Source organism: Mus caroli, unplaced genomic scaffold (genome assembly GCF_978045245.1).
Source record: "Mus caroli unplaced genomic scaffold, Mus_caroli_1 scaffold_6, whole genome shotgun sequence".
Taxonomy (NCBI): Eukaryota; Metazoa; Chordata; class Mammalia; order Rodentia; family Muridae; genus Mus; species Mus caroli.
Window position 1 is genome coordinate 19,573,930 of NW_028227261.1, and position 15,390 is coordinate 19,589,319.

Sequence of the window (15,390 nt, forward strand, 5' to 3'; positions counted from 1 at the left end):
CTTCAGGTCCTGATGACTCCATCTTCTGAATGCTGGAATCCCATACTCTCTCCACCATACCCGCTTCCTGAGTTACTAAGGCTCAAGCCTAGGGCACTGTGCACTCTAAGCAGAAACTCTACCAACTGAGCTGCATACCCAGCCCTGAGAGCAGTAACTTGATTACATGAGGTGTAAACAGAGACAGTTTAACAAGGAAGAGAGCCAAGAAAGGTTAGAAGCTCAATGACTGTCATTCCTCCCATCCAGGTGCAACCAGGCCCAGACCTGCTTAGCTCCCAGCATCAGCCAAGATGAGGCACTTAGTGGGGAGGGAGTATGGCTGTAGGGAGTAATTTCTAGCAAGGACACGTGACACCTACCATATTCTGACAAGTATATTTATAGGGTATCAGCATATAAAAAGGCCTACAAATTTCTGTTTGCTACAAATTTATGTCCTTAAAAACATTCAGCCAGGTATGGTGGCAACTCCATCTCAGGACTCTATAGAGACGGATGCAAGGAGTTCAAGGTCATACTCAGGTATACAGTGACTTCTGGTCAGCCTGGGCTACTCGGAATCTAGTCACACACCGACCAAAAACAGGTGTGGTAAGCGGGGGTGGGGGTGGGGGTGGGGGTGGAGTGTGGGAACTGTGCCAAGGAACTGTGCCAAGGCACTGCACAACAGTGCTGTGACTTATGTGAGAGTCCGCAAAGGTACCAGTAAGCACTCGAATGTTAAGTGACCTAAGGAAACACTGTCGCAATTTCTTCACTTTCCTTTGGATCATTTTGTTGCTTTAGTTTTCGAGACATGTTTGTGATGGTTCAGGCTTCTACTTTGGTCACATTTGGTCTAATTTGGCACTAATTTGGACTAAGGCAAACAATAACCTTACTAAAACATCGTGAGAGTTTTTTGCATATTATTTTACAATTATATTGGGAGTTCTTGAGTGTGAAATTTAAGAAGTATTTTTACTAATTTTTTAAAGAATTTCATAGTATGTATTTTAATCATAACTACCCCCAACTTATCCCCCAAACTTCTTTTCCCCGATCTACTTCCAACCCCTCTAAACTTGTCATTAAAACAAACAAACACCACCAACAAAAACCCCCAAACTCTACCTAAAGTCCAATCTGTGCTGCTCCCATACTCGGGAGTATGGAGCCTACAGGTGGCTCACAACAGACCCACCAGGGGCCACACTCTTTAAAGAGAACAAATTCCCTCCCTTGAGGCCATCAGAGGTCAGCAGCTCTTCAGAGGTCGGCAATGTGAGCTTCGTAGATGATAGTATTGTGTCATCTACATCAGATGTAGACGTCTACATGACAAATATCAGAAACTACACTCATTCTTAGTCCAAAACTCAAGCCTCGTGCACACCAGGGAAGCACCCCACTATAAAGCCACACACCCGACCTTTGTGTTTCTGTTTTTGAAACAGGATCTTGCTGGCTCAAACCTCGGGCTACCCTGGGACTTACTATGTCACCTAGGTAATTTTCCTGTCTCAGCCTCCAGAGTGTTAGCATTACAGATGTGTGCCACCACACCTAGCTACAAACTAGGTTTTTGACGACTGGGTCTTGCTATGTGGCTCAGGTAGGCATGAGCATGGATTTCCATCCTCATTACCCAAATGCCAGGATTATAGGCATTGAAACAACACTCGAGGCCTGGTGTGGAGGGACACGTCTCCAATCTCAGCACTTCAGAGGCAGAGGCAGGTGGATTACTTTGTGTGAGTTCAAGGCCAGCTTGGTCTACAGAGTGAGTTCCAAGACAGCCAGGGGAACACAGAAAACCCCCTGTCTCAAACTAAAAAAAAAAAAAAGGAAGCAGATAGATCCAGATAGTCCAGGACAGCCAGGCAGTGTTACACAGAGAAGGCTCAGTAGTTAGAACCTCCATCATTTCCAGCACCCACATGGTAGCTCATCTCTAACTCTAGATCCCAAAATTGAGACCTTCTGACCTTGCAGGCAAGAAACACACATGTGCTGTACATACAAAGATCCAAGCAAAACACACCTACTGATAAAATAAATCTAAAAGAATTTACAGCAATGGTAAATGTTGAAAGAGCCTTATAGAAAAGGAAGCGGCTGTGTCATGTGACTGAGAACCACTGAGTGTGGCCCAGCAATTGCAGGCAGAGGAGCACAATTCCAGACCCAGGGAAGGCACTGCAGGGCAACAGCATACAGACCAGCTAGCCAGCCCAGGGCCCTCTGCACTTACCGGACTCACTTGCCTTTGCTCCCCCGCTGCTGCCTTTGCCCCAGCTGCCCAGCTGTGCCTTAGGAACCAGCTGAATCTTCTCGTCAATGGTGGGCTATAAAAAAGTGGCCAACGGTCATTCAAGGGTACATTTTTTTAATGGCTTTCTTCAGTAACATATAACCAACTTTAGCAACAAAGTTTCAGTTTAAAGGCATGAATTTAGGTAACACAAGCCTTGGAGGCCAAGTTCCAGGCCAGCCTGGTTTATATAGCAAATTCCAGGCCAGCCAGGGTACCCTGCCTCAAAATAAAACAAGCAACTGTAAACTGGAGCTGTGCTTATTAAGGTGGGACCCACAGAACATTGTGACGACGGGCACTCTGGTTTTCAGGGTATGCTCGGGTCTTCTGTACAGAATGTCTTACTAACATGCTCAACAAAATACACAGCTTCAAATCATTTTTTTTCTTTTAATATTTATTTATGTATGTATGTGAGTACAATTTCTCTGTCTTCAGACACATAAGAAGTGGGCACTGGATCCTGTTACAAGTGGTTGTGAGGCACCATGTGGTTGCTGGGAATTGAACTCAGGTCCTCTGGAAGAGCAGTCAGTGCTCTTAACCGCTGAGCCATCTCTCCAGCCCCAAATGACTCTTCTTATAGCACACTGCCCAATTATGTGCACAGTGCTTCGTCAGTTTCTATAGCCATGGCTGGTCACAAACATCTTCCTACCACAACTTCCTACCTAGTTAACTAAGTGCTAGTTAAAGGTGTGTGCTGCCATATTTGGCTCTGCGAGTGTGTGTTTTAAATTTTCAACACACACACACACACACACACACAGACACACAGGCACACAGACACACACACACACACACACACACACGTTGGGGGAGGACAGGGTCTCATATAGCCTAGGCTGGCTTTAAACATGCAACGTAGCTGAGGATAGCATAAATTTCTGATTCTCTTGCCTCCACCTCCTAAGTACTGGGATAACAGGAAGACACCAAGCTTGGTAAAGTATAATACTCACTTTAGTAATTTTCAAAAATTTGGAGGGGTCCAGTACACGACTGTTCTTGGCCCCTTGTACAGTATTCCATCCACCTTCATCCACTCTTTGGACGCCTGCGGGGAGGAGAGAGTGTGGCAGTGTATCACTGCCTCAAGCCAGCTTGTCACTGAGAATACTGTCAACTGAGGAATGCCATCAAACCAAGGAGATCACAAACAGAATGTTAAACTACTAATGGCAGTCCTAGTAAAAGGAGTGTTCTTGGTTTTCTTGAGACAGAGTCTGCCTGTGGAGAGCAGCTGTGGCTGGCTACGTCGGGTGGGTGCCACTACAGCTGGCAGGGAGTCTTTAAGTCACAGCACAAGAATGCCAAGCACAAGCTCTCTGGCTATCAGGAAACATTACTTAGAAAACCAACAGACACAGTGATTAATGGGTATTGGCTGAATTGGCACTGAGTCTGGGATCTGCAGGGTTAAGGGTTAACGGAGGCTGCATCTACACCTTGGAGGAGTTGGATGGACTTCACTATCTAAATCAATAGTTCTGTGGAATGCACATGCATTTCTCTCTGTCCAAGCCTTAGGTGCTTAGGAGAAATCCTGACTTCTCTTTATCTTAAATTTCATATCTAATTGTCAGATCTTGCCATGCCATTTTTGTTTGTTTTTTTCGAGGCAGGGTTTCTCTGTGTAGCCCTGGCTGCCCTGGAACTCACTCTGTAGACCAGGCTGGCCTCGAACTCAGAAATCCACCTGCCTCTACCTCCCGCCTATTTTAAAAATATGTGCAAAGCCAGGCATGGTGGCACACACCCATCAACCCAGAGTTTGGGAGGCAGAAGGAGGAGGAGGAGAAATTCCAGGCCAGCCTAGACTATACAGTGAGTTCCAGGCTAGCCGTAGACACATGGTAAGGTTTTGTCACAAGAACAAAAGATAAAATTAATAAATAAAAGTGACACACTGCAGGATGGCGCGCAGCGCTTGCCTAACAGTTCCAGCCCCTGCACCCCCTGCACCCCCGCCTCTGCCTCACCTGGTCTCCTCTTCTCCTTGGTCATCAGTTGCTGGACTTTCCTCTGCTCCTCTTGTTCTTCTATTTTGGCCTCTTTGTGAATCTGCTCGATAGTTTTTGGCCCCTGATCTGCTCTTCGGGACACCCAATTACACTATGAGAAGAGAACAAGGCTGAGAGTCAAGTCCCACAGGACGACCCGGAAAGGGTCAGGCGTCTAACCTGGTGAATGCCTACCATGTGCAACGTTCTGCGTTTGGTCCTCAGCACTACACATAAGAACAATAATGTAATTTTCCGAATAAAAATCAATTAAAAGCCTGGGCAGTGTGGTACACACCTTTAGTCCCAGTACACAGGAGGCAGAGGAAGGCAGAACTCTGTGATTTTGAGGCCAGTCTGGTCTATAGACTAAGTTGTAGGATAGCCAGGGTTACACAGAGAAACCTGGTAATACCCCAACCCCCAAAAAAGGAAAAAGCGTCTACTTTTCCACTGCATAAACCATATAAAATATCTGCTAAGTGGAGAAGTAAGCTAGCCCTCAGCCCGTCACGGATGACAGGGGTACTGTAGGACTTCAAGCTAAGGAAATGAACCTGGCGGGGTGTGCGGCGCACATTCCAACAACTGAAGGGTAAGAGGCAGAAGGAAGAAGTGGGTGATGCAGCTGCCAGGACGGCCGCCAACACTAGGAGAGGAAAGAAGTGGGCCAGGACTGTGTGACATGAGGGGCTAATACTCAGTTCATGTCTTGGTTCACAGAAGCTCTAAATCAAAGGGGACAACCGTTTTTCTTCCTTTACCATGACTCTGGTACCCTACCCAGAATGCCACACAAAGCTGCTTCTCTCTCCTCAGGAGACAAAACTTGCCTCACTCCATCCCAGCCTCCATTCCAATGGCCGAAATGAGCAAATGTGGTGGAGACATGGGTGGAAAATGGTTGAATTTAGCTTGTGAGGGAGCTCTGAGCAACAGGTCACAGCTTTTGCTACTAAGGTTATACCTGGGTTTAGCAAGACAAAGTAGCCTCATTGGTGCCCTAAGAACTGAGAGGAATGAGGGGGCAGGGCTTCCAGCTGAGGCAGATCTCACTGAACTGTGGTACGGTCTGAAGGACAGCAATAGCATCATTGTAGAAATCAAACACATGGCTTATGAGTTCAACATGTTCACTACGGAGAGGAGACTCCAACTATTCAGTTTAGAGAGCCCGAGTCTCACTGACCAGTACTGAACTCAGATGACCAATATCAGAGCTGCAGTGTGCTGTGGTAATTGGGAAAAAGACAAGCCAGGCAGTGCCTTCTTCCTGTACTTTAGTCCTGGGCATGAAGCAAGAACCCACACAAACACCACCAACTTCTTCACTTGAGTCTGTTTGATCTCCCCCCAGCACCTCTTTCTGTCACCTTGACACAAGCTAGAGTTATCTAGAAGACGACTCTTAATTGAGACCATGCCTCTGTTAAGGAACATCTGAGTTCTTTATGGCTCCTGGCTATTATAAGTAAAGCTGTGATGAACATAGTGGAGCATGTGTCCTTATTACATGTTGGAGCATCTTCTGGGTCTACGCCCAGGAGTGGTATTAGTGGGTCCTCAGGTAGTCCTATGTCCAAGTTTCTGAGGAACCGCCAGACTCATTTCCTCGCCGGCATCTGCTGTCACCTGAGTTTTTGACCTTAGCCATTCTGACTGGTGTGAGGTGGAATCTCAGGGTTGTTTTGATTTGCATTTCCCTGACGACTAAGGATATTGAACATTTCTTTAGGTGCCTCTCAGCCATTAGGTATTCTTCAGTTGAGATGTCCCTCAACAGAGGAATGGATACAGAAAATGTGATACACAATTTACACAACTGAGTACTACTCAGCTATTAAAAACAATGAGTTTATGAAATTCTTAAGCAAATGGATGGAACTAGAAATTATCATCCTGAGTGAGGTAACCCAGTCACAAAAGAACACACATGGTATGAACTCACTGATAGTGGGTATTAGCCCAGAAGCTCAGAATACCCAAGATACAATTCACTAACCACATGAAACTCAAGAAGAAGGAAGATCAAAGTGTAGATAATTTGATCCTTCTTAGAAGGTGGAACAAAATACCTATGAGAGGCGTTACAAAGTGTGGAGCAGAGACGGAAGGAATGACCATCCAGAGACTGCCCCACCTGGGGTTCTGAATCCAATACAGAATCACCACATGTAGACACTTTTGTGGATGCCAATAAGAGCTTACTGACAGGAGTCTGATGTAGCTGCCTCCAGAGAGGCCCCACCAATGCCTGACAAATACAGAGGTGGATTCTCTCAGCCAACCATTTGACTGAGCACAGGGTCCGACATGAAGGAGCTAGAGAAAGGACCCAAGGAGCTGAAGGTGTTTGCAGCCCCATAGGAGGAGCAACAATATGAACTAACCAGTACTTCCAGAGCTCCCAGGGACTAAACCACCAACCAAAGAGTACAGATGGTGGGACTCATGGCTCTAGCTGCATATATAGCAGAGGATGGCCTAGTCGGTCATCAATGGGAGTAAAGGCCCTTGGTCCTGTGAAGGCTCTATGCCCCAGTGTAGAGGAATGCCAGGACCTGGAAACAGGTGTGGGTGGGTTGGTGAGCAGTAGGAGGGGAAGGGGAATGGAGCTAGGGGGTTTTCAGAAGGGAAACCAGGAAAGGGGATCACATTTGAAATGTAAATAAAGTAAATATCTAATTAAAAAAAAAAAAAAAAGCTGGGAGTGGTGGCACACGCCTTTAATCCCAGCACTCGGGAGGCAGAGGCAGGTGAATTTCTGAGTTCGAGGCCAGCCTGGTCTACAGAGTGAGTTCCAGGACAGCCAGGGCTACACAGAGAAACCCTGTCTCGAAAAAAAAAACAAAAAACAAAACAAAACAAAAAAGAAAGCAAAACTGAACTGAAAGAAACCCTCCCCTTCCCAAATGGTTTCTGGTCATGGTGTGTACTGATAGAGACCTAACTTACCAGTCTGAGGTCGATTACATCCTGAAGCATGAACCGAATCCTGGAGGAAGTTTTTCTTTCTTTGACAATTTTCTCCATCTGGTTAAAGTACTGGTCCATGCGTGGCTGCAAATAATAAAACCACCATGATTCCTGGCCGAGAAATTCAATTTCCTTTTTTTTCATGTACTTTGGTTTTTGTCTTTATTATAAAGGTTCTCATCTGCAGTCTAGGCTGCCTCAAACTTGTTATCGCTCTGACTCAGCCTCCTGAGTGCTGGAATAATTATAGATGGGTAATGGATCACTCTAAGGTACCAAGTAGATTTTTAGGTGATTAAAGAATAACTTTTTATGGCTAGAAGCACTGGTGAAATTTTATTACCACTGTATTGTGTTTCTACTATGTGTCCACACATGGAGGTGGAAGGAGATTTCTGGGAGTCGGTTCCCTCCTTCCACCATGCAATTCCCAAGGGTCAAACTCAGGCTGATAGGCTTGGCAAGCAAGCACCTGACACCATTCAACAATGTCCCCGTCGCCAGCAATGGCGTGTAATGGAGAATGTATGCAGCCACTACAGAGAGCACACTTGCTAGGCTCCTGGCATGTCATACTGCATCTTTGGAAGACCCGCTCCATGCTCCACTTCCTATGATTTCTGCTGAAACTATGCAAGCAGAGTAAGTTATAAGATGCGAAATACACGCTTAGGCCGGAAAGCTGGAAGGCCCTGCCTCTGCCACACACAAACGTAGCCCTGGTTGGCTCATCTCTGTCATTATTTCTCTGAAGCATTTCTAATGTGTTTCCTTTATTTGTACAGTGTCAGACTATGTCTTTATAGCTTCCTATACAATGATTAGGTGGCAATGTCATTAATTAGTCTGTAAACTTAAGAAGCAAGTGAGAACTGGGCATGATGTCCCCCATGCATTTAACCCCAGCACTCAGGAGCAGAGACAGGCAGATCTTTGTGAGTTCAAAGCTACTCAAGTCTACATAGTGAGTTCCAGGACTGCCAGAGCTTCATAGTGAGACCCTGTCTCAAAAAACAAAGCAAAACAGAAACAGTGACTTGAAGTGGGCACAGTGGTGCACGCATAATGAACAACCCCACTAGCTTTTCTAGCCTCTTTTTCAGACCTGGCCCATTTCTTAACCCACTTCTGCTTATAACCTGTAAAATGGTTATGAAAGAGAAGGACCAACCAACCTAGGCTGCAAACGGACTGACCTGCACGTGACTAGGGAGCACCTCCCCTTAGCGCTAACGCGAGAGAGGTGAGGTTAGTCACATGTGACATGAGGAGGGCGGGAGGAGCCTGCACACAGACTGCTCGAACAGGGGCAGGCTCCCTGGGGCAGGGAGACTTCTGAGTCTCTGCATGGTACCTTTGCTTTCTCAAAGTCCAGGTCTTTGCCGATGGTGGTGAGCAGGCGACACAGGCACTCCAGGGACTCTTCATCGTGGTTCTTCAGGAGCTTCACCACGCAGTCATGCATGATGGCCTCCGTCAGCATTTTCAGTTTAAAGAGTTCTCCAATGAACTTGATGTTGCCGATGGATCTCCGCCGGGCTTTGTCCTTGGCTTCTTCCAGTTCATCGTGAAGCCTTGTCCTCTCCTCTGGCTGTTGTGTAAAAACAGGGGGAAAACACCTAAGATGGCAGGGCCTCACTCCTTCGGCGCTCAAATGCTCTGACATGGACCACTGAGCCTCACTCCTCAGAAAAAAAGACCTACACACCAAAGTGTATATCCTTCCAGATAGGTGAACCTAGCAGCCTCTCTAGAGCCCAATGTTAGACTAACGTTTGCTGTGAAAGTGACTGCCTCTAACATAGGACTAAAGCATTTTCAATGATAACAATACACCTCTACACGCACGCCCACACGCAGACACATAGACACACACACACACACACAGTCCCTCTGTAGGTGCCATAGCTAGTTGTATGACAACTCTGACAGTACTTTAAGTCAAGAAGGTCTTACAGCGCTGGCAGCTTCCAGTTCTTTCTGCTTCTTCTCAAAGACGTCATCATCTGCTTTGTCTTTCTCGAACTCCTTCTGGCAGCGGTTAAGCAGCAGCTTCCGGAAATTCACTGTGTTGCCAGGCTTGTCTGCCATGGGCACCTTCAGCTGCATTCAGAGAACAAAGAGCAAAGGCAGCCAGGTTACTTAATGCGGACAGACAGACACACAGGTAGACATTGTAAAACACATAGCCCGAGTCTTTCACACAGTGAAACAGAAAGCGGTCTTGTCTCTGACACAGAGAAGACACAAACCTTCTGTCTTTTGTGGATAGATCCCAAGCTGAAGTGAAATAAATCTATTAGCAGTACAGTGCTTACTTCCATATACCTACACCGTTCAATTGTGGAAGGTAATCTCTTTGTTTAAACCTTATTATTATTGCATTTATAGAAGGTGTGAGTGTGTGTGTGTGTGCGCGCGCGTGTACACATGCATGCACTTGGTGCACCCATGGACGATTCTTACTTTCTACTTGGGGTATGGGAATCAAACTCAGGTCATCAGGTTGTGGAGCAAGCCACCTGTATCCACTGAGCCATCTCACCCTCCTTTTATTCTGACAGCAGAATGTAGCCTCCATTGTAAGAAAACACAAAATTCTCCAACTCAGTTACTGTACAACACAGAAAAGGGCTTTTCTGGACTCAGAAAGTGGATCCAACAGTTCTTAAATTAATATACTGCCTCGGCCATGTGGGTGAAAATCATTTTATTTTGGGGGAGTAGCTGTTTTTGAGACAGGGTGTCACTACTTTAGGCAGGCTTGGGTCCCATCATGGAAGTCAAGTTGGCCTCAAATTTGGAATTGTACTGCCTACAGCACCTCAGTGCTGGGATACCGGCCTGAGTCACCAATCATCACACCCTTCTTACTTGCTTTGAAGTAATCGGGATGAAACCCTAACCAAACATGTAGCGTCATGCTGTCTATTTTTGAGAGAGGCCTCGGCAGCTGCAGCTGGCCTTGACCTCATTATAAAGCTATGATGATCATGAACTCCTGATCCCCCTGCCTCCAACTCTGTCTTTCAAGTGCTGGGATCAGATATGCTATCAAGACTAATCAAGAGGATTAACCTTATCAACGAAATGGCTGTGGACACCTGATCAAAACTGAAGGGCTGGAGAAAGTGGCAAAGAATAGCCATGACATCACAGTGAAGTCAGGTCCACCCTACTGTCACACCAGGGCCCAGAGCCAGTCACCAGGCTGGCACAAGTTAACTGGCACAGGCCTCAGTCCCAGCCTTTGGGATATCACTGCAAGGTGACAGTTCAAATGTAGCTCCTTCAACCTAATACTATCTTCTCTCCAAGGCCAGTGTGTATAACAAGCTACCTACACTGTGCACAGAAGCAAGGAAAGACATCTTTACTGGAGACACCCAGAGACACACCCAGAAGGATGCCTACAAAACTCCAAACGGAGCCCTCTTTTTCCAAAGCTGGATGCTGCTTCGGAGCACTGTGCAAGCGACACACGCTTCCTCACCCAATTCACGCCAGCCACACCTACTGTCCGAGGCAGATATCTGATCTGTTAGACCAGTCTGCCCCAACTCCCGAGCATCTTGTACGACTATGTTTGCCACACCCACCCACACTGTGATGTAGACGCAAGGAGCGGTAGGCGGCTCAGGCGGTGGCTGGTGGTGGTAGTGCTGAGCCAGGGCCAGCCCGCCTCACCCTCCCTCTTCCTGTTTCCCTTTCTACAAATTTCTTCAGCAGGTAGACAATTATCCAAGCAGGAATGTTATGTTTACAATGCTGTAACACTGAATTCACTTGCTTCTCTTGTTTTAAATAAGATTTAATCTTAGTCATGTGCATGTATGTTCATATATATGCTATGGATTAAATTAATGCTTATTTCTTTATTTTAGTTGTTGCTGAGATCCTAGGCAGGTCTCAATGCTCAGAGAGAATGCTCCTGAGTGCGAGGACTGAAGGTGTGAGCTACTATGTCTAGCAAGAGAGAAAACGTTCAGATTTTGAATATTTTTGATGATAAGACAACTATCTTTGCAGTTTCAGAGGCCAGAATTAAAACAGTTCATTTAATTTTAAATTTAGTTTATGTTAAAGTTAGTACCTGCTCTAGTTCTATAAGAAGACACTCCAGAATAAAATCGTTGCCTGTGATCTGATTCCACACTACTACCTAACCCTCACCCGGGTTCTCCGGGTTGGAGGAGACCATAAGCTTGTGCCCATCTCAAGCAAGTCTCCATATACCCCACCCCAGAGGTGGGAACAGACACACCAGGGCTAGCAATCTATTCTCCCCTTTGTACTGCAACGACACTGGGAAGACTACACTGAGGGGAGAGTATACCTCTTGGCGACTCTCGGTTTACTGCTTCCTCTCTTCTTACCGTTACTAGGCACCGACACATGTTTGCGTACGCCACAGAGAAGCTGGGCTCATCAATAGCCTTCTCAAAGACCAGGTCAATGACCCCTTTCAGCCGCTCCTCCGTGTCCACCGTAAGTGCCGACACTTGCTTCATCAGCTGGTTGAACATCTGTGGTGTCAGTTTATTTAAGATACTTCGAACTTTTCTGAAAAGTTCCTGGGAGGGTTAAAATAAGCAGCATTAGCCAGTCTTAAATGCACCCGCTTACCATCTAAGGGAACTCCCACACTGCTCTTCACTATGGTGCATTTTAGAGAGGAGGAACGACTTGTCACTTAATGGTCAGTCAGGAGAACTGAATACAGTTTCCTTTCTTCTTCCACTTTGCTCCTATGGAACCAGAACTTGCAGGGGGGCGGTGGCGGGGGGCGGGGGGGGAGTTGGTAGAGGATTCCTGGTATCCTATACAGGTTCAACTGTAAAACAGCCCCTGCATCTCCCCAGAGCATTTCTCAGACCACAACAGTACATTTAAAGCTTTAAAATGGTTGATGCAACCTTTGAATGACTATCATTTAAAAAAATTTGTTCCTAATTAGGGCTAAGTAAAAAGATTTTGATTCACAAAAATTTAAGAGAGCATCACATGGCCGGGCAGTGGTGGCGCACTCTTTTAATCCCAGCACTCGGGAGGCAGAGGCAGGCGGATTTCTGAGTTCAAGGCCAGCCTGGTCTACAAAGTGAGTTCCAGGACAGCCAGGGCTACACAGAGAAACCCTGTCTCGAAAAAAAAACAAAAAACAAAACAAAACAAAACAAAAAAGAAAGCATTGTATATTTCCTGGGCTGACCTTGAATCATCAGGCCAGAGCCTAGGTACTGGAAACCACTGTCACCAAAGTTCTACCATGTGACTAGCGGGGAGTCACTAAAATTAAAACTAGTCCTTTGCTTGTTTTGAATAAGCAGCTTAGAGCTGTACAGAGCAAGGAGGAGGGGGCAGTGGTGTAGGACTTTAATCCCAGCACTCAGGAGGCAGAGGCAGGCAATCTCTTTGAGTGCGAGGCCAGCCTGGTCTGTAGAAAGAGTTCTAGGAGAAGCCCTGTCCCAAAGAGTTGACTTAGAACTAGCAAGAAGAAGGTAGAACAGTGGACAGGGCTGGAGAGCATTGACTGTTCAGTTCCCAGCAACCACACGGTGGCTGCAACCATCTGCAGTGGGATCTGACGTCCTCTTCTGGTGCCTCTCAAGACAGCTAGTGTACTCAGATACAGAAAATAAATAATTCTAAAAAAGAAAAAAACAGCGCAGCAATATCCCATGTATCTATGTTATTTTTACCACAGCTTTTCAATACCCTCTGAAAGGGCCTCAGTGTAAGAAGAAAACCAAAGACCAACATCTCGGAAAGAGAGAGACCAGCCCAGTCCACAAAGGACAACAGCTGTCTGCACATAAAACCCGACTGCAAGAGTCTATAAAGAGCTCCCAGTCAGTCAGCCCAGTGACCTCAGGTGTCACAACAAACTGCAAAGGCCGTCAGTCAGTTTATACCCACCCACCCTTCACCCAGCCTGCCTCCGTCCCTCTATCCCTCCCTGGTTTTGAGACAGTGTCTTGCTTCCAACTGCCTAGTACTTAGTAAAACACCCAACAAGACAGCCACAGGAGCTTTCTAAGAAGGACTGACCCTGCACGAAGACTGAGAGAAGAGCAGAGCAGAGCAGAGCAGAGGGAGGCGGATAAGCCTCACCTGCTGGGAGGCTCTCTGTCACTGGAATGTCACTTTTGTCATCTCCAGTTTAATTCAAATCCTAATCTGCGTAAGCTTTCCATGCTATCGGTTAGTTTAACAAACAACAAACAAACAAACAAACAAACAAACCACCTCAAGGACTTAATCCCATACGACAGATATAAAGACACCACCAAAACTGAACACCCCAAAGGGTTCATTTCCAGCACCCACACAGCAGCTCACAATCGGCTCAGTTCCAGAGGATCTGATGCCCCCTCCCACCCTCCAGCCTCTGGCAGCACAAGTTGTGCTTTCCGTCAAAAGAGACAGAAGCAGGCAGAAAGCTTGATCCTCAGGTCACAGACTGATCACCAACACAATGGAAACAAAATATCACGGCTCTGCAGAAGGGGAATAATGAAAGTGGCACCTTTAACACTAGGGTACAAGGCTGAGTTTGAGGTGGTCTACACAGCTGTTACTGGAATGACATTTTCGGGCCACCAACACAGAATTGATTATTTCTTATTATGTAGGCTTCAGTGATGAGGCCCACAGAACAATGCTATTATATATATATAAAAAGACAAAAAGCCAGGTATGGTGGCCAACACTTTTAATGTGGCAGGCGGATCTTCGTGAATTGAAGTCAGCCTAGTCTACACAGAGTTCCAGGCTAGCTAGGGCCCTGTTTCAAACAAAACAATGAACATTTCTCCACACACTGATAATTCGGATGAGCCCGCACGGGAAGGCTCAGGCTAGTAACACACTTCTGCCCAGGACACAGGCACAGTGCTCCTCACCTGAGTTTTAATGCTTTCGGGGTCATCCGCGTGGCTGTCCCGTTTCTGGCTCGGCTTCCAGGCGTTCTCCGCCTTTCTCAGGTGCACATCTTCTTTTACGGAGACAGTGATTATCTTTCTAGGCTCCCTTCTCTGGCCAGGTTGAGACCTCCGAGGTCCAACATTCAACAGCTAGGACAAGAACATTACATGCATTCAGAGAACGCCCAGCAGCCAGCTTCTGTGGGGCTGCTCAAGCTTCATGGTCACAGCAAACACTTCTAGATGAAAAGACCAGGTATTAGGTGTCCAGGTTAGAAATACTCTTCCTGAGGAGCCAGGAGGGCGAGAGTGCCTCAGAATACCATCATTACAACAGCTTTACCTCTAAAAGGTTCGCAAGGATCAAAAGATGGTGTCTGATAAACCACCATTCCAACCCAGGAAGCCTGTGTTCAAGAGAAGCTACACCGGTGGCACAGGCCTCGGTGGGCACGCCAGGGCAAGCTATTTCCTGCTCCACAGACATTCCCAGGAGACGTCCCCAGTCACACCCACCATCTGTCAAAGGAAAGGAAAGAAACAACTATCTGTCCTAGCTGTGCTACTGCCCCACACGGTTGTCAGCCCAGCACGTGGGACAGGAGATGGACTGGGCTACACTGACTTCTAGGATAGCCTGGGCTAAGGGTGAGACCCTGTGTCAAAAAAAAAAAAAATCAACAAACTATTAATAAATTCTAATCCAATAAGACATTGAAACAAAAGCTGTATTTGTGAACTTTCCAGGTAGAATTTCAATACAACTTTATTATTAAATTTTCTGTAACAGATACCCCCTCTTAAGGCATTGTGATTCCAGACTTCATCAATGCAAGGGGAACTAACTCTTGTCTGGAAAAAAGTCTGTATTTCTCTCTTCCCCTCCTACCATGATACGTGTAGTAATACAAACATGCATCAATGACACAATGGTCACCAAGTTAAATATTGTTAAAGCAAGGCTGGTGACATGGCTCAGAAGTTAGGAATGTTTGTTGGTGGCCAGACATGATGGTATACACCTGTAATCTCAGCACGAGGACCGGAAAGCAGGTGGATCCCTGAGTTCAAGGCCAGCCTGGTCACATGGCAGGTTCCAGGAAACTGGGCTCCATGGAGCTCTGCCTTAAAAAAGGGGGTGGGGTTGGTTTTTCCCGAAAAACCAAGTTTGGTTCTGGGCACCCTCGTT

General features: G+C 46.5%; 1 protein-coding gene across 30 annotated transcripts in view; it reads right to left on the reverse strand.

Annotated features, from left to right (window-relative positions):
• Eif4g3 (eukaryotic translation initiation factor 4 gamma 3) overlaps positions 1 to 15,390 on the reverse strand; it is a 212,567-nt gene that overhangs the window by 27,432 nt on the left and 169,745 nt on the right. For all 30 annotated transcript variants that reach the window (XM_085838779.1, XM_085838778.1, XM_085838802.1 and 27 more), the window contains 8 exons: positions 14,181 to 14,351; positions 11,655 to 11,852; positions 9,235 to 9,381; positions 8,633 to 8,869; positions 7,258 to 7,362; positions 4,282 to 4,414; positions 3,262 to 3,356; positions 2,237 to 2,330 (listed from right to left, as the gene is read on the reverse strand). In XM_085838779.1, coding sequence (XP_085694905.1) covers positions 2,237 to 2,330; positions 3,262 to 3,356; positions 4,282 to 4,414; positions 7,258 to 7,362; positions 8,633 to 8,869; positions 9,235 to 9,381; positions 11,655 to 11,852; positions 14,181 to 14,351 — 1,180 coding nt within the window. The remainder of the gene's footprint in view (positions 1 to 2,236; positions 2,331 to 3,261; positions 3,357 to 4,281; positions 4,415 to 7,257; positions 7,363 to 8,632; positions 8,870 to 9,234; positions 9,382 to 11,654; positions 11,853 to 14,180; positions 14,352 to 15,390) is intronic.